At 37.7% G+C, this 23,063-nt stretch overlaps 1 protein-coding gene across 1 annotated transcript in view; it reads right to left on the bottom strand.

Annotated features, from left to right (window-relative positions):
• LOC124233445 (dynein axonemal heavy chain 7-like) overlaps positions 1-23,063 on the bottom strand; it is a 234,964-nt gene that overhangs the window by 68,830 nt on the left and 143,071 nt on the right. Inside the window, exons 43-47 of the mRNA XM_046650549.1 lie at positions 19,758-20,088; positions 17,432-17,778; positions 15,341-15,521; positions 12,014-12,199; positions 5,871-6,034 (exon numbers count right to left, since the gene is read on the bottom strand). Of these exons, the coding sequence (XP_046506505.1) occupies positions 5,871-6,034; positions 12,014-12,199; positions 15,341-15,521; positions 17,432-17,778; positions 19,758-20,088 (1,209 nt within the window). The remainder of the gene's footprint in view (positions 1-5,870; positions 6,035-12,013; positions 12,200-15,340; positions 15,522-17,431; positions 17,779-19,757; positions 20,089-23,063) is intronic.

Below are 23,063 nucleotides of genomic sequence, written 5' to 3'. Positions count from 1 at the left end.
TTCGAAGCTTCAGGAAATACAAGCCATGATTCTGGAAAATTTTCTAAAGATACTGTCCCACTCTTCAAAAGTGAGCACAGCAAATTCACATGGAACATCAGAAGAGAAGGAGGAGAAAATAAAAGGTTACTGGGGTAAAAAAAAAAAAGAAGTGGGACTGGAACAGGATAATATACTTAATCAACCTCATTATAACACGAATTTAGCATTTCATTGGATAATTTGTCCCCTCACATGGAAGTAATCATATTTTTTAGCATGTAAGTTAGAGTTGGATACAAAACTTATAGTTTATATGGTAAAGAAGATAGTCTTGTCCTCCAGTATCAGCATTATATAATGGATTAATTGGCTTGGGCTGCTGTAATAAAATACCACAGACTGTCTTAAACAACAGAAATTTGTTTTCTCACAGTTCTGGAGGCAGGAAGTCCAAGATCAGAGTGCTAGCAGATTTAGTTTCTCCAGAGGCCTCTTGCCTTGGCTTGCAGACAACACAGCCTTCTTGCTGTGTCCTCACTGACCTTTCCCCTGTCTGCATATCCCTGGTATCTCTTCCTCTTCTTATAAGGACACCAGTTCTAATAGTTTAGGGCTCCATGCTATGACCTCATTTAACCTTAATTGCCTCCATAAAGGCCCCATCTCCAAATACAGTTACATCGGGAGTTATGCCTTCAACATATGAATGGGGGGAACAACTCAGTTCACTATATTCAGGAAGAAATGAGGCCAAAAGAATACTGTAATATCTTAGATACAATCAACTAATAAAAAGAGAATCACATCCATAAGAAACTAAAGGGAGTGAGGAGGGAAATTAGAAAAGAATAAAACTTATAAGTATGTAAAAGTTTCATTCTGTCACATTTTAGAAATATTTTTAGGTTCGGAGGATTACGTGTGAGTGTTAGACAGCGTTTATGCTTCCCTACAGAAATTGGATGACTCACGCTTCCTTCTGTTGCTCCCACATGTTTTAGCCACAATACCCATGTTCATGCTGTTTTTTTGTCCAAAATGCACTTCTTCCCCATCCTTTCACGTTCAAGTCCTACTCGTGTTTCAAGGTCTGCTTGAACGCTATGAAGTCCACAAAGCCTGTCTTGATCTCTTCTCTCTGTGAACTTCTTTAGCCATTCATCCATATTACATTTATGGTACTTTCATATAATCAGAATATTCTATATGATAATATTCTATTATTGATTCTATAATTTCTTAACTGCATCACTCAACTAAATAGCATATTCTTTGAGGGGAGAATGCTCATTCTTCTTTATCCTTTTTTCCTAGATCAAATAAAGTTTGCACATGATAATCTATTGAAATAGAAACAGCAAAAAACATCTGACAAACCCCATGCAAGCTAACTCATTCTGAAAATTGACATTTTCTAAGAGATCAACCCTGCATGGAGAAGGAAGGAACACCATCTCAAAACCAGAGGAAAGGACTTCTGGTGCTGACCAAGCTGGGCTACACCCAGTACAGCCAATCTCTTCCACTGATTACAATGAGAAATTCTGGATAAAATACAAAAAGCAACTACTTGCAGATTCTAAAAGTAAATAATAACAAGTGAATGGGAAAGAAGTTAAAATCTGAAGAATGACCAATAAGGGGGTGGTGAGTTTCTTGGGTGTTTTTGGTTTTTTTTCCTCTAATCTTGTAGCTTTGATCTGAGAACAGGCCTACTGGAGAATTGTGCAGCAAGCACAGGGATCAGAAACTCTCACTAGAGGACTGAGAATATGACCATGTGTGAGCCAGAGAGAGTGGGGGAAAGTGCATGTTTAGTTTTTCTCTTTTTTCTCTCCTGTCCCCGCCCTCAGGTCAACCCCAGCAGAAGTAGTATATTCCCATGGGAGAAGCCGTGGGATGAGTCACCTAAGAGAGCAGACTGGAAGAGGGGCCTCTGTTGTGCGTAGAGAGTAAGGGCATCTTTGTCTGCTCAGGCTGTTGTAACAAATCACCATGGCCTGTGTGGCTTAGACAACAAACATTTGTTTCTCACAGTTCTGGAGGCTGGGAAGGATAATGTTTTCAAACAAATTGTGCTAGAACAAATGGATATTCACATTCTCTGTCTCTCTCTCCATATATTTTTTTATATGTGTGTAAATATATATATTTACACACACACAATATATGTAAATAGATATATACTTACACACACACAGAGATGCTATTCTATACCCAGTTAAGAACTGTATCAGGGGGCCAGCCCCAAGGCTGAGTGGTTAAGTTTGCGCGCTCTGCTTTGGTGGCCCAGGGTTTGGATCCTGGGCAGGGACATGGCACCGCTCATTAGGCCACGTTGAGGCGGCATCTCATACTAGAAGGACCCACAACTAAAATATACAACTATGTACTGGGGGAATTTGGGGAGAAAAAAAAGAAGAAGAAGATTGGCAACAGTTGTTAGCTCAGGTGCCAATCTTTAAAAAAAAAAGAACTGTATCAAACTTATTTTCCCCAAACAACACCCTCAATATAACACTCAATATAACATTTTTTGATTCAAAAACAGGACAAAGTTGCGACTTTAGTTTAAAATATTTGCTTTTAAAGATTAGGGCTTCCATACAATATCATGTCAGATTAATAAAATTTCAAAGGAGATATTCTTCAGGGTAGGTAGAAAAGAATGTACTGGTTTTTAAATATATATATAACAGCAATTATTGTGGAGAGTTATGTTCGACACACATGGGTTTAAATAGCTTCACTCTTTGGATGAACATAAATGCTGAATTTGAAACAAACGAGCACTGTATTTACTGTTTACTTCCTCTTCACCACTGTTTTGCATTATTTTTTGACAAGACAATGTTTTTCTCTACACTATCTTCTCTGCTACTTCCTCCACCAAACATTCTTGAATCCAGAAATGCTTTCAAACCAGTGATTCCCAAATGGAAGTTGAATTTTTATAGCACTCGGCATTCCAAGTTTTAATAGTGTTTGTTCTCTTGTTAGTCTTTTGTTAGCTCTTTGTTCTTTTTGTTAGCTCTCTTGTTTGTCTAGAGACAATTGTTACTTGGTTTTGGCTCTTTCGGGTTTGTGAAAAATGCAGACATGCCACAGTGATAATACATGTTCACAGCAGTCTGCATGGAAGGACAGAATTTGAATATAACAGTGGTGCTTGTCAAAGAGTTTTGCTATTTTCCTCCTTACACACATAAAAATAGATAAAAACAGAGAAGGAAAGATAGGTGTTCCTGTCAGTTACTATTGCTGCTGAAATAAACCTAATTTATCTGACTCCTACAGAAATGAAAACTTAAAGACATTTTTAAAAGGCAGAGTTATATTAGATACAGGTCTGATCTGCTTACCAAATTGTTAAAGAATCCTCATACCTTCCCCGTAAAATGTTCAGCTGCAATCCAACTACATTAAATGTCATCACTCGCCCTGAAATTCTGAATAGCCAAGGACCTGCAGCTGTCAATAGCTCCAGAAGTTACTTACATTCTTACTTATCCAAACCATACAGATTGTTCCAGTTTCCTTAAATAATCGACTTCTCACTGAGCTGAGACAGTATGTGAAAAGCACTTAGCACAGGATCAGGTCCTCAGTAAGTGCTCGGTATGAGTATTCTCATTATCAAGCAAGTGTCTCTGAGGAATGGAGGAACGCACCATGCAAGTAAACGCTTATCCGATACTTCAAAATGATCACCTTAAACCTACTTACTGAAACCTCTCAGTAAAAGATTAACGAAACACATCAACAAAATGAGCCAAGAATGAAAATGTTAATATTTCCTTCTTAGTAAAGTTGCTACCATAACTGCTTGCTAATATTCGAACATTTTTATAAACAAAGAGCAAAAATATAGGAGTTATGGTTCATTAATACCATTTTCTACCTGTAATCTCTCTGGAAATGTGAGCTTGTTGTCTTAAAAAATACTCACTGAAAGGTTTGGAATCTTTAAAGCAGAAATATTCATCAACAGTTCTGTTGTTATTGAGATATGACTGGACCCAAAAGAAAGCGCACATTTATTTGCTAGAAAATAAGAAGCAATTTAGCTTCCAATGAATACAATGGTTATAGATGTTCTGTAGGTGGAACAAAGGTATATAAATTCAAATCAAAACAGTAAAGACATAACTACCACTATGTGGGACATGACAAACTATATTTGCAAGGGCTTGGGAAGAGCAAAGTATTTTTTCTGAGAGGGAAACAATCGCAACAACAATAACGAAAACAGCAAAACTCTGACTATTCTTAGGTTGAAGTTAATTGGTCCACCTGGGCCAAAGTTACTGTCAACGATGGACTTCTAAACTTGCGGAAACCTCCCATATGTGTCAATGTCCACGGCGTGTTCTCACACTGAACACCAGCACAGACTATGTGCCATCGCCTTGTTAACTCAGTCAACAACGAACCAGCTGCCATTCTGGGCTTGTTAAAAGGCACTTAAAAATCTGTTTTAGCTGCAAACCAATGCACATATTTATCATTTATCTAGATTCTACCATTTTTCTTCTGGATTAAATTAGGTTATCAGTGCAGAGTACTCAGTTAATTTTAGTTTCCTAAAGTTTTGTAATCTTTTCTTCAAATCAACAAAATAATTAAATTTAAGTTTAGTTCCTGAAAAAGTTTGCCTAAGTACAATTTACTTGGCTGAAAAATGAGAACTACATGACACAGCTTTTCTTTTTGCCTTAGTTATCTGAAAGCTTTGAACTTAATTCAGGGCCCAGCCGTAAGGATTAGCTTGTCTCAAGTACCTAGCAGTAGCTAGTAGTAACAACTTCTTTACTTCCACTAGGTGGTCTCATCAGATTTTATCTTGTTTTGTATTATATTCAAATTGTACATACGTCAAATCTCTGTGGAATAATTTACCAAATAGATGCTAAAGAAATCTGTCAGGATCATTTGTTGAGCAGTAAAGAAATGTGTTTACCAGAGTTTTAATTTGTGGAATAATTTTCATAAATATTGCACACAAAAATTTAATAACAACTAGTCTTCATATGTAGTGGTTAATTCTATTTTAATAATTCACATGCCTCAATCATTTTAAATTAAGTACTATCATATTGATTGCTTTTTCAGTAGTAAAGCAACAACTAATCAAAACAGTCATGTAACACAGAATTGAACATTTCCTACTGATGGTTTACCTACACTATTCCCAAGACGCTAAAACCTCCAAGAAGACTGGCCCAGGGACAAAAGGCCTGTAGTACTGTGAACTTGGAAATCACACAATTGATGATGGTCCTCACACTGGGACAGGCTGAAGTCCTTGGTTTCTGGGAGGTAAGACCTGGAGGAAAGGCAAGGCTGGAGGGGCCTCCCATATTCTCCCAGCCCAGTCTCCATGGGACTTATCTACTAACCAGGAGATTCCAGGAAAAGCAACCATTTGTCTTGAAAGCCCCAATCAGCCCAGGGCCCAGAAATGTATCATTTAAGCTGGTCCCACACCCAGCAGGGACTAAGAGAATTTGGAACATCCAAACCCATCACCACCAACAACCCACTGCTACACCTTTCACTAACCTGCAATCCCAAAGCCCTGTATCTTATGGGAATAAAAATTTTGGACTTCACTTACTTATGGGAGGGTTTTGTTCTATTTGCTAAAAATTGACTAAAAATTAGGCAAATGTCATCTGGGTTTTGTTTGTTTACTACAGTCTCCAATACTCAACTATTCCAATATTAATATGAGAAGAAAGTGATTATCCATATTTAATTTAGCTAATTAAGTAAAATTTTGTTTTCAATACTATAACAGTTTACTAGCTATAACTGCTAAAAAGGTGCACAGATACATAACTCTACTGATTAACAGAGGTCATTTGTGAGAAAAATATTTTCCTTACATTATGATGATCCCATTATCAATGGAAAATGAGTCGGAAGGTAACCCAGCAATATTCCAGGCTCGAATTGTCACTGCTTCTCCCAGGATCCCCATAAGGGAATAATCATCAGAACAGGGGATATCTCTTCCTTTGCACAAATTTGTCCATTCCTTGGTTTGGTTCTTTAAGACATACACAGAAAGATATAAAAATGAGGCTGGAGATCACCAAATGAAAACTTTGTAAACTCCTTGATTATACTTTATTCATTGAGTCAACAAATCATTGCTGAAACTCTACCTCAAAAATGATTTATAGTTATCAGATTTTTTCAAATAAAATTATAATTTAGAAGGTCCACTATGTATTCAACTGAAAATTAATTATAGCCAATGCTAAGATAAAGTTTAGATAAATCACTTAACAAGTGAAGTCAGAATTTTGTGCCTGGAAAAAATAATTGCCAATTACTTGACGTAGAAGTTGGAGACCACCATGTTTTTCTTTAAATTACAAATATTCAGCAAGCCTAACACAATGTTATGGTATAAAAGTAAATCTAATTTGCACTGGGAGGGCCACAGAAAACATTTGTTTCTGGCTCTCACATGCCCTGGGGGAGGGATGATGGCGGGGCTATTAGGCACCAAGGATTGGGGCACACATTAGAGTTTGGGATATTCCATCTGGGGCACAGTTTGCTAAGATGCTTCAAGCCCAAGTTGACACTCAGAAATTCAGAAGCCAAGGTCCAATTTGAAGTTACAGATAAAGAGTTCAGAAATAGTCAAACACAAGACAGAAGAGAAAATAGGTTAGGAAGAGACATGGGGAAGGCAGATATACATGGTGTTGGTACCAGCCCATGGGCAGAGGAGGATCCTGTGTGTGCAAAGTGGTGCAGGCGGAGAGGGCACAGTGGGCACTACCATCTCCCTCAAGCTCCTGTTGAGTAGGTTCGACCAACATTGCCTTAGGTTTGCACACGAAAGGCCATGACAGTTTGGGGAGAGTTGATGACTTTCATGACCTTGATTAGCCAGTTATTTTGTAGAATGCCCCACAATTGGGTCTGTATGATGTTTCCTCCTGATTCAGTTGAGGTTATGCAACTTTGGCAGGAATATCATAGAAATGATGTTGTGTTTTCATTGCATTCCATCAATGGTACATGATTTCAAATTGTTCATTTATTGATGATACTGATTTTTATCACTTGATTAAGGTGTCTTCCAGGCTTCTGTGTCATAATTCTGTGATCTTAGGTGTGATTAAAGCTTCTGTGGATGGTGGGACACAACACAAAGACACTCAGAAGAAAGGGAGAACTCTTTGTTACTTATAGCTCCAAATAAGAGAAAGCTGCCATACAGGAGGTTGCACACAGAAATGGAGTAACAGCAAGGTGTAACTGTGGGAGGCGGTTTATAGATGGTAAGCACGGTGGGGCGGGGTGAGCTAGGCTTCATGGGCTTCCTAGGGACTCGGTATTTTGAATAATTCCACAGGCATGAGGAAAAAAGGACCTTCCCTTCTGGGTGTTAGGTGTTGGGGGCCTCTGGAAGTTGGGTACATGCCTACTGTACCCCAGGAGTATTGGAGCCTCATAAGGAAAATGCTTGGGGTGAGGGCTTAGCAAACTGCCCATGAAAGGGAATTCAAAGTTTTTAATCATGATTCAAAACTGAGAGAAGATAGCACTTGTGAAATATTGTATTACAGCTTCTCCACCGCTAAGTTGCTCTTTTCCCCTTTCCCTTTGAAATTTGTCAGCATTTTGTGGGAAGATACTTTGTAACTATGTAAATATTCTGGGTTTTGTGAGGCACTCATTTTTGAAATTTATTAATTTATGTCTGTATAGATTTATCTTTTCTATTTTTTGTCTCTCTTTTTATTGAGGTATAATTGACATATAACATCATATTAGTTTCGGGTATACAACAGAATGATTCAATATTTGTAAGTATTGTGAAATGATCACATAATAAGTCTAGTTAACATCCATCACCATATATAGTTACAGAATTTTTTTTCCTTTCCTTTTTCATTTTCTCCTGATGAGAACTTTTAAGATCTACTCTTAGCAACTTTCAAATATACAATACAGTATTAACCATAGTCACCATGCTGTATGTTACATCCATGACTTATTTATTTTATAATTGGAAGTTTGTACCCTTTGACTCCCTTCACCCATTGTGCCCACATCTTTTCCTATTTTATTCAATGAGTTATAATAACGTTACCATCATTATTTATTGCTGATTTGGCCAGTGGGAGTACCTTTAAATTAAATTCTATGTCCTTTTGACATGTCCCTACCATTCTTTGGGCATTTCCATACTCTTGCTCAAAAAACATATTTCAGGCTTATCTTATAGTCAAGTCCGCACTGACCAAGGATAATCTTCCTATTTTGAGTTCAGCTGATTAGCAACCTTAACTGCATCTGCTGAGTCCCTTTGCCATGTGATGTAACATATCCACAGGTATAACACTAGAGGGCCAACACTGGGGGCAAATCCTTGCCGCTCACGGTACTTAATAACTATCACCTGGCTTTCCTGTTTGGTTTGGGTTGGTTGCTGACACCACGAACAGGTGTGTCTATGTAGGGAGGAGGGGCTGAGAGCATTTTCATTTTGGATTCTGCCTCCTAAGTATGCAGTTCCTACTGGCATGTTTTGATTTCTTTATTGTTAGGCTTTATTGTTTTTATTCTTTATTGTTGGGTTGCAGACTTTTGGGGAGGTCTGCAGGTTTTCTCAGATATGGCTTGATGCTGGAGTAGGCATGACAGCCAATGATATGCGGAAGAAGTAGAGAACATGAGAGCAATAGCTGCTGTGGAATGCTGTTTATAGTTGACAGTATGTTATCACAGAGAACTCTGGATTAAAAATTTAAGTGGCTCAACACAACTAGAAGGACGTGCAACTAGGAATATACAACTATGTACTGGGGAGATTTGGGGAGATAAAGCAGAAAAAAAAAAGATTAGCAACAGTTGTTAGCTCAGGTGAAAATCTTTAAGAAAAAATTTAAGTGGCTCAATTATACATCTGTAAGGGTGTGGCAACAGCAGAGAATAACTGAAATGAATATGAGGGACTCTGAACAACCATCTCAAAATATAAGCCAAAGGCCTTGGCTGGTAATCAGTGGTAAGAGAGATGGTGGAAATGGAAAACTGACCATTAAGGGTGTCATCTTGGTGAAAAAAATTCCATCACCACCAAAACGGTTTTGACTTTGATTATTGGCAGGGAAAGGTCAGTTAGAAAATTCACATTAATTCAACTCCAGGGCTTGTATGTCCTCACAGCACTCTAAGATTCTGTTTCAGAGACTGACAATGGGCATTGCAGTTGAAGTACTGTGGGCCCAGCTATCCCAGGAGAATTGGACTTTTCTGTGTTTCACTTATAAAGAGTACCAGAAACTCTACAAAGGGGTCGATGAATAATTGACAACTACTCTGATTCAAGTTTGGAGGGAGGTGTTCCAGCTATTTATTGAGGGCTCTTGTTATCCTGGGACTTTGATGCTAGAAAAGAACCAAGATTTTATCTTAGTTGGGTTTCCCAGAAGCACACTCTGAGATGAAGATTTGTGTGAAGTGATTTATTAAGGAAGGGATGCAGGGGAAGCAGGAGAAGGATAGGGAAGAAGCCAATAAAAGGTGAGAGGGGGCTGACTCCACGGCCTAGTGGTTGGATTTGGAGCACTCTGCTTCAGCAACCCAGGTTTGCAGGTTTGGATCCCAGGCATGGACCTACACCACTTGTTAGCCATGCTGTGATGGCAACCCACATACAAAATAGAGGAAGACTGGCACAGACGTTAGCTCAAGGCAAATCTTGCGCAAGTAAAAAGATGAAGATTGGCAATAGATGTTAGCTCAGGCCAAATCTTCCTCAGCAAAAAAGAAAAAAAAAGGGGGAGGGATCTGCCAAATTTCTGCAGCAGTGGCTTCAGCTTGATCCTACAGAAAGTGTACGTTATTCCCTGGAGTTGTCCCAACCAGAAGGAAGGGAGATGGACTCTCATGCCCCAACTTCTGTCAGTCATTCATTAGGCCTGAGCCAGAGGGAAGTAAATTGCCCAGCAATTCTAGCTCTCCAAGCATTGGGCAAAGTGGGTTCTAAGAACCCAAGGGAAGTCTGCCAAAAAAAGAGACACAGGTGCTGGTTGTTGGATGTGAAAACACAGGAAGCCAGGAAGGGATCCAGGCAGAGCACTGACTTTGTCACTATAACCCTTGTGCTTAGAACTGAATGGGAAGCTTTTGATGGGATGTGAACTGCCAGCTTCCCTAAGAGGAGAGGAAAAAAACAAAAGAGAGATTATGGAGTATGACTCAGAGAACGAATTCATGGGAAGCAACAGCGACATTCAAGGCTTGTTAAGAAAAGTCACAGCCTAGGTTGCTATAGTGAAGCAAAGAAGGGACAAGACTGCCTTCAAGCCTTCGTGGAGATGAGATGGGATGGGACGGCTACTTGAACCAGGGTTAGGGACAGTGGATTAAGTTCACAGAAAGAACTATGAGCTTTGGTTGTATCTTGTGTCTACCTTGAGTGTCACTTGGCTTTTGTCATTAAATTCTGAGGTCTCAGTTCTGGACCTCAACACTCCCTTGAAGCATTTGTGTGGTGGTCTGACTGGCAGCCCCCATTCTGGTAGAAGTGAGTGACTGCTGTGTCAGCAAGACGCAGTGCCTTGAAACAAGTCTGTCAGAGGGCTGGGTTGGGAGGAATGGTACTGGCTCATACACTTTCAGCATGGTCCTGGAACACTAAACAGGAGCCGGTGCAGACACCCAGGGGTATGCTGGGGGCCAAGAGAGAAGGGTAAAGGTGGCTGCAACTACTCCTTCCACTGTTCCAAGTTGATACAGGAGAGTAGAAAGAGCGCTAAATTAGGATTTGGGTGACTACAAGTCTCATTCCTGCTCTGTGATTAACCAGCTGTGCGCCCTGAGCAATTCTCTGAATCTTTATAAGTCTCAGTGTCTGAAATTGTCGAGGAAACAAGGCTGTTACTAGGTAAATAGTGTCATCTTAAATGTTAACTATTTGAACTATAAGATGTTAACACCATAACCATAGACAGTCATTCAAAGATACGAGTGAAAAGGCAAAGCTAAAAAGATATGAAGGTCATGCACCAGGACAAGGGCTACCAGAACCCAGAAGACTAAAGACAGAAGTACCACTTATGTGAGGATTTTAAACCAGTTTGGTTAAAAACAAACAAATCAAAACAGTAGCCCTCAAGAATCAACCCTGCTTAAGAGAAAACCCCAACATTAAGTGAAGCTCACTTAAGACCACGTGCAAGCAAATGCTTTGTAAAATGACAAAGGTGAGTTGTTTCGTTCTTCTCTCCTTGCTTGACACAAAAACGTATTGCCAAATGTTTGAATTTCTCTCTTCTCTGTACCTTCCTTTTCTTTTTCTTTTAGTTCTTTTAATTTTTCTAAATCTCTCCTCCTGCTTTGACAGGGCCACGTCCTGGGTGGGATGCCAGTTTAATTTTCCTAAAGAGAGCTGAAGAATACACTGGGTCCCATTCAGGAAGGGACTGAAAAGCGGAAGAAAAATGCGGAGAAGAAATAGGATTAGGAGTTGGGTCAGGGAGAAGGAGAAGACAAGCAGAGCCCATCAAAGGGGAGGGAACTCGAAGCAGGGGACCCGGCGTTGGTTTTCTAAGGAAGAAGCAGCTCCCCACTTGGGTTCCAGGCCGTCTCACCTCTTCCTTCTGTAAAGTTGCAGTCTCTGAAGTTATTTGGAAATGATTTATTACTGAGACTCATAGGGAGGAACTGATTAACCCCCCACCCCTACCCCTCCCGGGCCCCAAATCCTGATATCTTTATACTTGCTTAGGAACTGAAATTTTATCATTAGGCCCTGCCATCTCATTACATTTTAAAGTAGATCTTTTTGTTTCTAAAACAATTCGTTTTAGAAGAGTATTTGATATAGCATCTTCTGGCTACCAATCTAATTTAAAGAAAAAATACACAACTGAAAATCACTTAAAAACATATTGCTCCTCGTACTTACCAACCAACCAACCAAGATCCCTAAGATTAATGTTGGCTGTAATGAGAGGGTCTGGAAGAGATCTTAGAAATCGATTAGTATTCCTACCTGTCGATAGTTCGACGTAAAGGCTCCCAGGTAGGCGACAACTCCAGAGGAAATGAGGATGTCACCTGTCAGGTTGATGTACAGCTGCCCCAACTCCAGGGCGGATTGGCTCCACCGCGTTTTCTCACCCCCAAGGCCTCCAATCAACTGCTCAGCTCGCTCCAACTTTTTGCTGCACAAGTCAACCTCAAAACAGAAGTGAGCATCATCAATGTCCGCAAGGAGAATGACTTAAAAATCCTGCAAGATTTTACCGCCAGAGATAAATTATTTTTTTAATTACAAACCCACGCCTGGAATTCTCTTTTAACTCTCTAAAAGAAAAATGTGAGAGATCTTACTTTAAATACTGGAAAGTCCATGACCTTTAAGAATTTTTTTTTTCATAATAAAGTGTGTACTTTAACACAATTTATGAAATTCATAATGGATATTTATCATATAATGCAAAGAACAGCTCTATTTAAGGAAATGACCTATAATATGAGATACTGAAAGTTAATTAAGTAACAAAGCACATTCTCTTGCAAATATAGATGTTTTCCCTCTATTCAAATAATCTAAATGCATTTTATTTTAAATATTCTATGAACATTTTTCTCCTCATTTAACTTCTGGTTGATTTAATGATAATTTTAAAAGTTAAATGTTTAAAAGTTTTAATAATTTATGCTTAGCTACAAAGCACAATTTTCAAGTTGTTGGATTGCGTCAACTGACTCAGATACTTGCAATTAACCTTAAATTAGGACATCAGTCAATAGCTGAGAGCCTTCTTTGTGCCTAAGACTGTCAACCAAATCTGATTACATGTAATTAAGCAATGTGATTTAAAAAAAGAAAAAGGCTAATTATGAAGGTGACAAACCCGGGGAAAAGCCATTTCAACCACGCACTAGAAATACTTCAGGAGAATATCTGAATTATTTTTATTTAATTTTGAGTGACTTAGCATCGTTATTTTTAGAAGAAAACAAAATTAAGGGTTAGCTTAAGGTTCAAAATGAAATAATTTACATGAAAAGAGGAAATAAATACTTGATAAAAGCAGAGACATTTAGATTACTTTGGAATAACAGTTTGTCTTATACTTTTTCCTAATGCTATTAATATTTATATTAAATAAACACTTTTAGATTAAAAGATATAAAATACTATATGAGTTTATCGAAAGATAGGTTTAAAAAAGCAAAAGGTGGGGCCGGCCCGGGGGCCTAGTGGTTAAATTTGACTTGATCTGCTTTGTTGGCCTGGCTTTGGTTCCTGGACCTGCACCTACACCACCCTTCAGTGGCCATGCTGTGGTGGTAACCCACGTACAAAATAGAGGAAGATTGGCACAGATGTTAGCTCAGGGCAAATCTTCCTCAAGCAAAAAGAGGAAGATTGGCAATGGATGTTAGCTCAGGGCAAATCTTCCTCAGCAAAAAAAAAAAAAAAGAACGAAAGAAAGAAAAGAAAAGAAAGCAAAAGGTATGTAATTGGTAATACTTTTGATACTTCCTAAATTTAAACCTTTTCTTTTTTAACTTTACCCCTTTTAATATCTTCTGTATTCCTAGCTTCTCTCTTCATCCATTCTTCTTTTAACAATGTTTACAATAAACTGAATCAGGTCTTAGACTATAATAAAGTTACCATCAGAAACTACTAAGTAAAAATACTTTAGCTAAAATTTCTCCTCCAAAAGCAGATTTTTAGTACATATACATGCATACATTCATTTTATATTACTGTAATCTTCCAACATTTTCTTAAAAGTAAATAAAAATTTCAAACATACAGCAGAGTTGAAAAATGTTTACAGTGAGCAACCAGATACCTATTAGTTATATTATTTAAACTAAAACTGACCACTTGGAACTCATGCCCAATAATAGGTCACAGTTCTAAAGATTAGCACAATATCGTATATTTGTTACAAATATAGAACTTGTGTACATGTCTTAGAGAAAGAGGCAGTCTGGGCCGTGGGAAAGAGCATAGCTATTAGGGTCAGATTGCCTGGGTTCAGACTTAGCCTTTAATGCTTAGAAGCTGGGTTGACCACAGGCAAGTTGCTTAACCTTTCTGTGCTTTAGTTTCCATAAATTGGTCCAAAAAGATTACCTCCCTCAGAGGCTGTTGTGAGAATAAATGAAATAATACACACTGCTTGCAGAACAATGGCGCCTTGCACTTAATAAGCACTCAATAAATATTAACTGTTATAAAACATTTTCACATTTTTTTTCCCTGGAGCATAATCAGACTTTAGAAATTAATTTTTGCAAATGGTGTCTCTACAGAAGTTAGAGGAATGTTTCTTATCTTACAAACATTTTCAGTGGACACAGTATGGTTCTGGGCATTGACTTCTCTTTTTTTCTTTTTAAAGATTTTATTTTTTCCTTTTCCTCCCCAAAGCCCCCTGGTACATAGTTGTATATTCTTAGTTGTGGGTCCTTCTAGTTGTGGCATGTGGGATGCCGCCTCAGAATGGCCTGATGAGCAGTGCCATGTCCGCGCCCAGGATCCGAACCAGCAAAACCCTGGGCCGCTGAAGCAGAGTGTGTGAACTTAACCACTCGGCCACACAGCTGGCCCCTGGGCATTGAGTTTTAATTTCAGCTCTGCCTAAGTCACTTACCATTCTGGTTCTCCATCTCCTTATCTATAACATGAAGAGTGATTTAAATAGTCTAGCTCAAAATTCTAGTAATCTAAGGCAGAGATGACTGGCAATTTTTTTTGGAAGGACCAGAAAGTAAATATTTTAGGCTTGTGGGCCAAGAGGCATAATCGAGGACACTAGGTAGGTACTTACATAATGTCAAAGAGCCAATTGACATTATATAAGTCAATGACATTATATGTAAGTCTTTAACAATGTCAAAACCATTGTTAGCTTGTGGACTGTACGAAAACAGGCAACAGTGGGTTTGGCCGGTGGGCCATAGCTTGCCAGACCCTGAACAGGAAGAAAACAGGATTGCTGTGTTATGTGCTGGTGTGCATATCGTTCTTTTTTTTTTTCCACAGGGAAAATTCATGCTGAGCTAACATCTATTGACAATCTTCCTCTTTTTTCTTCTTCTCTTCCCCAAAGCCCCAGGACATGGTTGCATATCTGATAGTTGTAGGTTCTTCTAGTTCTTCTACATGAGCCACTGCCACAGCATGGCAACTGACAGGTGGTGTGGGTCCACGACCGGGAGGTGAACCTGGGTTGCTGAAGCAGTGAGAGCGCTCAATTTTAACCACTATGCCACCAGGGCTGGCTCACAAACATTATTCTTGTTGATGATAATTGAGGACTTCACCATATTTGTCTGTTTTGCCCCATACCTGGTTTTCCAAGTCAGCCTTCTTTTGTTTGTTGAGTTCGAGCGTGTCCTGGAGCCTGGCCAGCTTGTCCTGAACCTCCCGCAGGGCTGCCTGCTTCTTCCTAAGCCCATCCATGGCAATTTTGAGCTCCCCTTCAGCTGAAGCCAGTTTTATCTTTTTGGGAGCCACTATTTTTGCCACTCTGCAAAAAGTAAAATTGGAAAGGGAAATATACATTTAATATTCTGGAGGACTTTCTATCACTGAATTTACTTTTCTAATATCCTTACTATCACTCAACACACATTTTTATACAAAATCTATACTGATTTCCATATTCTATATTTCACCTAAGAATCAGTCAAACCTGATCCCAGCACATAAGAAATGACTATTAAAATACATACTAAATTTGCATAATGTTTTCAAATAAGAAATAATAAGATAATAATAAGAAAAATTATTTCAATAATTTTTCTACCTAAAATAAAATATTCAATTGTTAGCCAGTGTAAATTTTGGTGATTTTGCAAAAGGAGAATAGCATATTCATGGAGAATATTACAATGTTTATAGAAACTAGCCAAATTCATTAAGGCTTAATTCTGATGAGGAGAAAGGGAGGTATTTAATCTACATCATTTTGCTTTTTAAAACACCTTTCAGAATATACCCTTAACTAAAACCAGCTATCTTACAAATACGTATTTTGGTAATAAAAGGGACATAGAGGCAAAAGAATGGATCTAAATTCTCTTCTCTTTATCTGGAAAACCAAGTCAGTCAAGTACTCGTTCCAAACAAATGATAAAATATTAAATTAAAATTTATCAATAGCATAATATATAATGGGCAAAAAAATATATAGTGTGTAATATATATGTACAATGATCCAAATTGTGTATGAGTTTGAATGACATCCTGCTTTTTGAAGAAACGGCCAATATTTTTTACTCTGGTAGATCATATAAATGGTTCTCATACAATCACCAAAGAAAGGCTCCTTGTCTCACAAGGAATACTATTATACCAGCGGTTTTCAAAATGTGGTCTGGGACACGGCCCCTCCTCTTCAAGGAGTCCATGAGGTCCTCCCTTGTCCAGCTAAACCTCACTGAGAGGCTGTATTTCCTTCATACACTTGTGGGGATCAGAATTGACCACCTCAAAATATGTCTCTTTGGCTTGATTATTTTTAAGAAAAAAAGACTCTGAAAAAAACTTTGACCTGCCCCCCTAACTGCCTAAAAGAATTTAAGATAAAAGGCCTGTCCCCAGGACAGGCCATCACCAGAAATAACCCTGGGTATCATAGACTGTGAGAGTCCTGGCTCGGCCCATTCTTATCTACCAAACATCTGCTTTTCCATCTCCATGTGAATTGCCTTCCTCACCTTTGAAGCCCCAAAACACTACCCCCAGCACCCTCCTCTGTCTTTAGCAAAGATGGTACTTAAGGGAACAGCGTCTGCCATTTTGGCGAGTGGCTCAGCTTTCCTGGGTCTCTCCCATGGATACACGTTATAAAGCTTTGTTTGATTTTCTTCTGTTGTTCTGTCTCATGTCAGTTTAATTCATAGCCCAGCCAAAAGGACCCCGAGGGTAGAGGATTCGTCTTTTTCCCCTACACACTTCAGTCAAAGCAATCTATTGCAACAGATTGAACGAAGAAGCAGATTTGAGAGTCCAGCTGTCTCTCATTAAACTGCATATTAAAGAGATTTGCAAAAATATAAAATATCACCACTCTTCGCACAACTTGTTTCGAAAGTGTGGGTTTTCTAAAAATAAAATGTTATTTATGCCATTTTTTGTTGCTATTTTAAAATGAATTAAATATTTCTCAGTTTTAATTTCTAATATGGTAGATAAACAAAAGTTTTGGGGGTCTTCAACAATTTATAGGAGTGTAAAGGGTTCCCAAGTCCAAAAAGTATTATACTATTTAATTGGTATATTCTTGCCTCCAGTAAATACGTAAACACGTAGCAAGTATTAGACATAATTTTCTGAGGAGCCTCTCACCTATGTAGCTTTTAAGTTTCATATTGCCTAACTGACCAAACCTGAAAATAAAACCTATCAGTTAGTTTTCTCTCTGTCAGTCCTTACCTATCATACGAATCCATTGCTATGACCCATTTGCACAGACCTTCAGCTGCTGTGGAAGCATTTCTAATCTTTTCTGGAACAAAATCTGGATTTGGAATATAATTTTTTCTTATGATATTCATATAAGCTGGAGGAATATTGTCCTTGTCATACTCATGAAGTGACTGTAGAAACCTAATGTCACCAAGAAGTCTCTTAGCTGGACCCCAGAAATCCTCTATTTTTTTGCCTGAACCTGTGGGGTCTGGGATTTTGTCTGCTTTGATGCCTTTCAAGATGCATATGGCTTCCATGACGAGCTTGACGCCAGCGGGAGGACTCTTCATGGATTTTACCACAGTAATGTCCTTAAAACAACAACAAGCTCATTACTAAAAAAAGAACTGTTTGTTTATATATAACTTGTCACTGGTTGCTAATTTCAAACTAAGCCATAAGCTATAGAAACTCCCTCTGTCCAGTGGGTAGAAAGAGTGACAGTGATCCTACTGCGTCAAGAAGCATTGAGAAGTTTGTCCCAAAGGAAAAATTTAAAACAAAAAAGAATAATAGAAAGATACCCTATGTGAGATTACTTATGACATGAAGTGTACTTCAAAAATACATAAAGGAGAGATTTGGGTGTCACAAAGAAAGAGTTTTGCAGCTTCTTAAAAACTATAAAAATAATAGATGCCAATATTAGAAAAATCCAGAGAAATTATACATATGAAGGTCTCCTATAATCCTATGATATAGTGTAAACTTTTTCATTTACATTCTTCCATATATTTTTCTATGTGTATATCCTGCAAACCAGTGTATATGCCATATTTTAACCAATAGAATCACGGTATACATAACATATATGCTGTTCTAAAACCTGTCCTATTTCAATAACAATATATAGTAAATATCCTTTCCATGCTAGAAAACATTTACAAACATAAACATTTACAGTCTTCTGATGTATAGATAGGAGTCATAATTCTAATACCCTATCTATGCTTTTTTTCTATTTTTTGCTATTGCAATTGCCATGTTGAATTAAAGACTTTATGCCTTTTATTTTGAAAGCTTTTGACACATATTGACAAGTCACTCTTTAGAAAGTATACAAGGGTACCTGCTTTGCTACATACACCCTTAGCAACACTGGTGGGCATTCTGATAGGCAAAAGAAATTTTATGTTAATCTGCATTTTTTTAAATACAAGTGGGGTAGGATATATTTTCATGTTTATTGACTATTTGTATTTCTTCTCTTGTAAATTACTTCTTTATATCATTTACTATCTTATCTTAGAGCTACTTTTTTTTCTTAGTAAGAAAAGCTCTTTCTGTATGAGCTGTTTACGTAAGGCATATTAATTAATATTAATATTAATCTTTTGTTTGCCATGTATTTCAAATATTTTTCCTCAGTGTTTCTAAACTTCTATCCATAGTGCTTACATCAAACAAAATGTGTTGGGTTTTAGGTACCAAAATTTACTACTTTTTAAAATATTTTATTAATTATGAAAAATACAAAAGAGTGTCAGAGTATATATATTACAAACAATATTGCTTGGTATTTTTTTGTTTTTGTGATTTTTCTCATACCAAAGAAATCCTAGGTCCTAGGCAATGCCAAGATCATAAACATCTGACTTACATTTTCTATTACTTTGCAGTAATATAACTATTTATTTTTAAATTTCAATCTGAAATCTATTTTGGAGTAAGGTGTGAAGAAAGCATCTAACACTCTCTCCCCACCCCACTCAAAGGTTTAGCCAAGATTCTCAACTCTGTTTTTAAAAATTCACCTTTATCTCTCTTAATTGAAATGTTCCCCTTTCACATATTAATTTCTAATACTACATTTCACCAAATCTAAGACATGCTATTATAAACATAACATTGTAAGCCATATTATTATTTTATATATCACCAAAAAAAAAACAGACCCACATTGACACAATACTTGATCACATTTACTGTAAGGTGTATCCCAATTACAAACGTGTCTAAATATAAAAAAAGGTGCACCTTACAATCAAAATGTACACGTGTCTTACGCCTCTGTCCATTATTGTAGTGCAAAGCTGTTAAGCAAAGCTCTTGAAATAACAAGAGTAATAGGTTATAACGTCTGGCAGCTTTCTTCTTTTTTAAAAATTGTCTTAGTCGTGCACACGCATTTCTTCTTTCAGGTGAATTAGGGAATCTTTCTGCCAGTCTGAAATGATTCCCATCATATTCAAAGTGGAGACTAATTTGGAGAGGTTTCAGCCTGCAATGGTAAGCGCTTTCCGGAGCTGCGATGACACCTCTCTCGGCACGTGTGGGCCGGCGCTCTTACCTGTGCGGTGAGAGTGTCCAGGGCGGTGAGCGCGGACTCTAATATCGGCAAGGCCCCCGCCAGGTCAGCGTCACATTCGTCTTTGATGGCTTTGGCAGCCATCGCTTGCTCATTTGCTATTGTTTCATCAGCCTTCACTATTTTTTCAGTTTTGGCAACTTCTACAGACTCCTTCTCGATGATCACCATCATCTCATCGACCTCTTTGCTGGCAACTTTTAACTGAGGGTGCAAAGCCTCCAGCTCTACTTGCATCATGGCGACCTGAGATGCAGCAGAATCCAGTTTATCCAAACCCACTTCGTACCTCTTCTTCATTTTCATTACTTCACTGAAAGCAAAGAGATAAAACAAGGTTGGTCGTCAGGCTCTGTATCCTACTTCAAGGAAAAAAAGGAAGTGTTCTTGAGCTTTTGAGGCTTTTTTAAGGTACAACTAAAGAAGTGGTCTGAAAGATTTTCACATACATTAACAATTTGTTAAAAAATATAAACTCTAGAAAATCCGATGTGCTCCATTAAGAGCAGACACTATGTCTTGCTCCTCTCTGTATTTCCAGTACCTAGCACAATATCTAGGCATACAATATATATTCAGAAGTTATTCTCTTTTATTTATTATACACTAGGTAGAAGGCAAAGAGTATCCTATACGAAAATGAACGGTGTACCTCTAAAACTACGCACCTTGGGAAGTTTATTCCAACACTGTGGTTCCTTAAAACCTTTTTATAATCACTTCTTTTAAATAGACTTTGACGCTCAGAGTATATTATTTTGAATGTTGCCAAAGGTGGCAAATGACTTTAAGATGTATCCAATATGTTGAAATAGCAATGTTTATCAAGACAAAAGTGACAAATAGGATAGATAATAAACCTCAACTTTTTTTTTTTGGTGCAAAATGATTATAAGGTAATAATAATTGGTTAGAAATAACATAATATTTTAATGTACTTTAAAATTTTTATTTGCATTCATATATGTTCTCTAGATAATCATCCAGAGAAATATGTAGAGAAAACTATTCTTCTTTATAATTTGTTTCATTTTAAATATTTGATATACCACAATGTTTCAATGTAAAAGGTGACACCTTTTAGAAATCCTCTTCAAACTGTAGGCTGGAGTGGGTAAGGATCGGCCTGCTAATTGTCTAAAGGGAGAAGCACTCTCTTAACTGAGTGTTTTACTGGCTTAGTCGGAATAGGTAACCAGGAGAACACTGAAAAACTGTCAGAAAAAAATCAAATTTAGAGGTGAGGGCATGCCACATTTTTGTCACCTGTTGGTTCCCTCTGAGTTAGCAAAATATCTGACAGGACTGAGAACCCAGGGGACTGGATACATGAGACCATATTACCCGTGAGTTCGGTTTCAGTTGGAACCTTGTGGAGCAAGCACAGGAAAGGTCTCGCTCCTGCCAGCAGGAAGCAGTTTCAATGTTCTGGGTCATCTAAACCACTGGTTTCCTGGCAGGTGACCTGAGAACTTGCTGCCAGGTTCCAGTACTACCTGGCTATAAAGAGATCTGAAGGCTTCAGCTATTAAGGGAAGAGTAACTACGGGTTGGGGGGCGGGGGGATTCCAGTTGATGTAAACGAGAATTTTTTTAAAAAAGAGGAAAATTTGAAAGGCAAATAAGAATATCCAAAAGTGCCTAGAAAATATTATTTCAACTTCTCTATAAGTTTGTATCTCAATTTTATAATCTTTCTTTCAGTTAGGACAGCCTTTTTTTTTTTTTTAAAGATTGGCACCTGAGCTAACAACTGTTGCCAATCTTCTTTTTTTTTTTTCTGCTTTACCTTCCCAACCCCTCGTACATAGTTGTATATCTTAGTTGTAGGTCCTTGTAGTTGTGGGATGTGGGATGCCGCCTCAATGTGGCCTGACAAGCGGTGCCATGTCTGCACCCAGGATGCGAACCCTGGGCCGCTGCAGTGGAGCGCACAAACTTAACCACTCGGCCACGGAGCCAGCCCCTAGGACAGTCTTAAACATTGTGAGCATACACTCAAACAGAGACATCAGTGATATTCAAAATTCAATCAGACTCTCCAAGAGGTTCTGATCCTCCTAGAAGGGAAAATATGGAGGGAAAAAAAAGCAAGATTCCATTAAGTTAAAAATCATAAGATCTACATGGAGAAATCATAATCTTGATAGCTAAAGAAATAACAAAATTCAGCCAAGTCATGTAGCAGCCTTGGGTGGCAGCTGCCCATTTCACTAGGTAGATGGAAAAATACTAATGGTGTGATTCAAACCCGGGGTGTGGACTATGGTGAGTGGGAAACGCTGAGGCCCAGCTGCAGAAGGCATCCCAACAGGCGCTACAAATACGGACGAGGAGTGTTCTACCGTATCCAGGCAGCATCCTGGACAATATGAGAAAAGGTGCTTCAAAACACCTGAGACTGGGTTAGCTACAGGAAGGTTTAGAATTAACAATAGTTAATATACAAAAATTAAACTCAGCGTGAATATTTGTGTGTTAAGGAATTTGTGCATATTTGATGTTTTAAGGTTTTTTTAATATTTAAAAGAATTTGGTCTGTTAGATTAACAGATCAGCCTTGTAATCTAAGGTAAATTGTATAATTGAGCAATACAGTTAGAGTGTGTTTTTAAGCAAAAAAATTCTCACTAAGTTTGTAGATAATATTAAAACATTTAAAAGAACTTCAGGCTTACCATATGTATACGTTTAACTTACTAGACTTCATACATTATTCAAGTCTCTAGGAAAGTTTGATTTGTCAAATCAGACCTCAAAAGGAAAATTAAAAAATGGAAAATTATAAATGCCATACAAGAAATTCGTTTAAATAACTTTTTGAATGTGACCAAACATTCAAAGTTGAAGTAACTGAAGACCCCCTTGAAGGTGATCATTAAAACTTCTAAATTTCTAACTTTCCAGTTAATTTAATGCTTTTATACTTTATAATATACATATTGAGTATTAATTTTTAGAACCAAAGAAACTTTTGAATAAACTTTTCTGTGTGTAAAAGTTACTCTCAATGACATCAAAAAACTCACATTGACACATTCTATAGTACCTAAGTTTATTGAAGTTTATATTGATGTTTTCAGATGGAAGTTTATTTGAAGAAGGAAAGCTGACCATGTATATTTAGAGAGGCTGTCTGGGTTTCAACTGTTCAGTACCTAAAGAGAAGGTTTATCTATTATCTAATTACTTATCAAAGAAAAGTTACTCTCTAGTAGTATAACATTTACCTCAGAGAATTGTTGGGAGAATTAAATGAGAAAATAGCAGTAGTAGAATGCACACAGA

Source organism: Equus quagga, unplaced genomic scaffold (assembly GCF_021613505.1).
Source record: "Equus quagga isolate Etosha38 unplaced genomic scaffold, UCLA_HA_Equagga_1.0 203_RagTag, whole genome shotgun sequence".
Lineage (NCBI taxonomy): Eukaryota > Metazoa > Chordata > Mammalia > Perissodactyla > Equidae > Equus > Equus quagga.
Note: the sequence above shows the minus strand (reverse complement) of the source record. Positions and strands in the feature narration are given on the sequence as shown.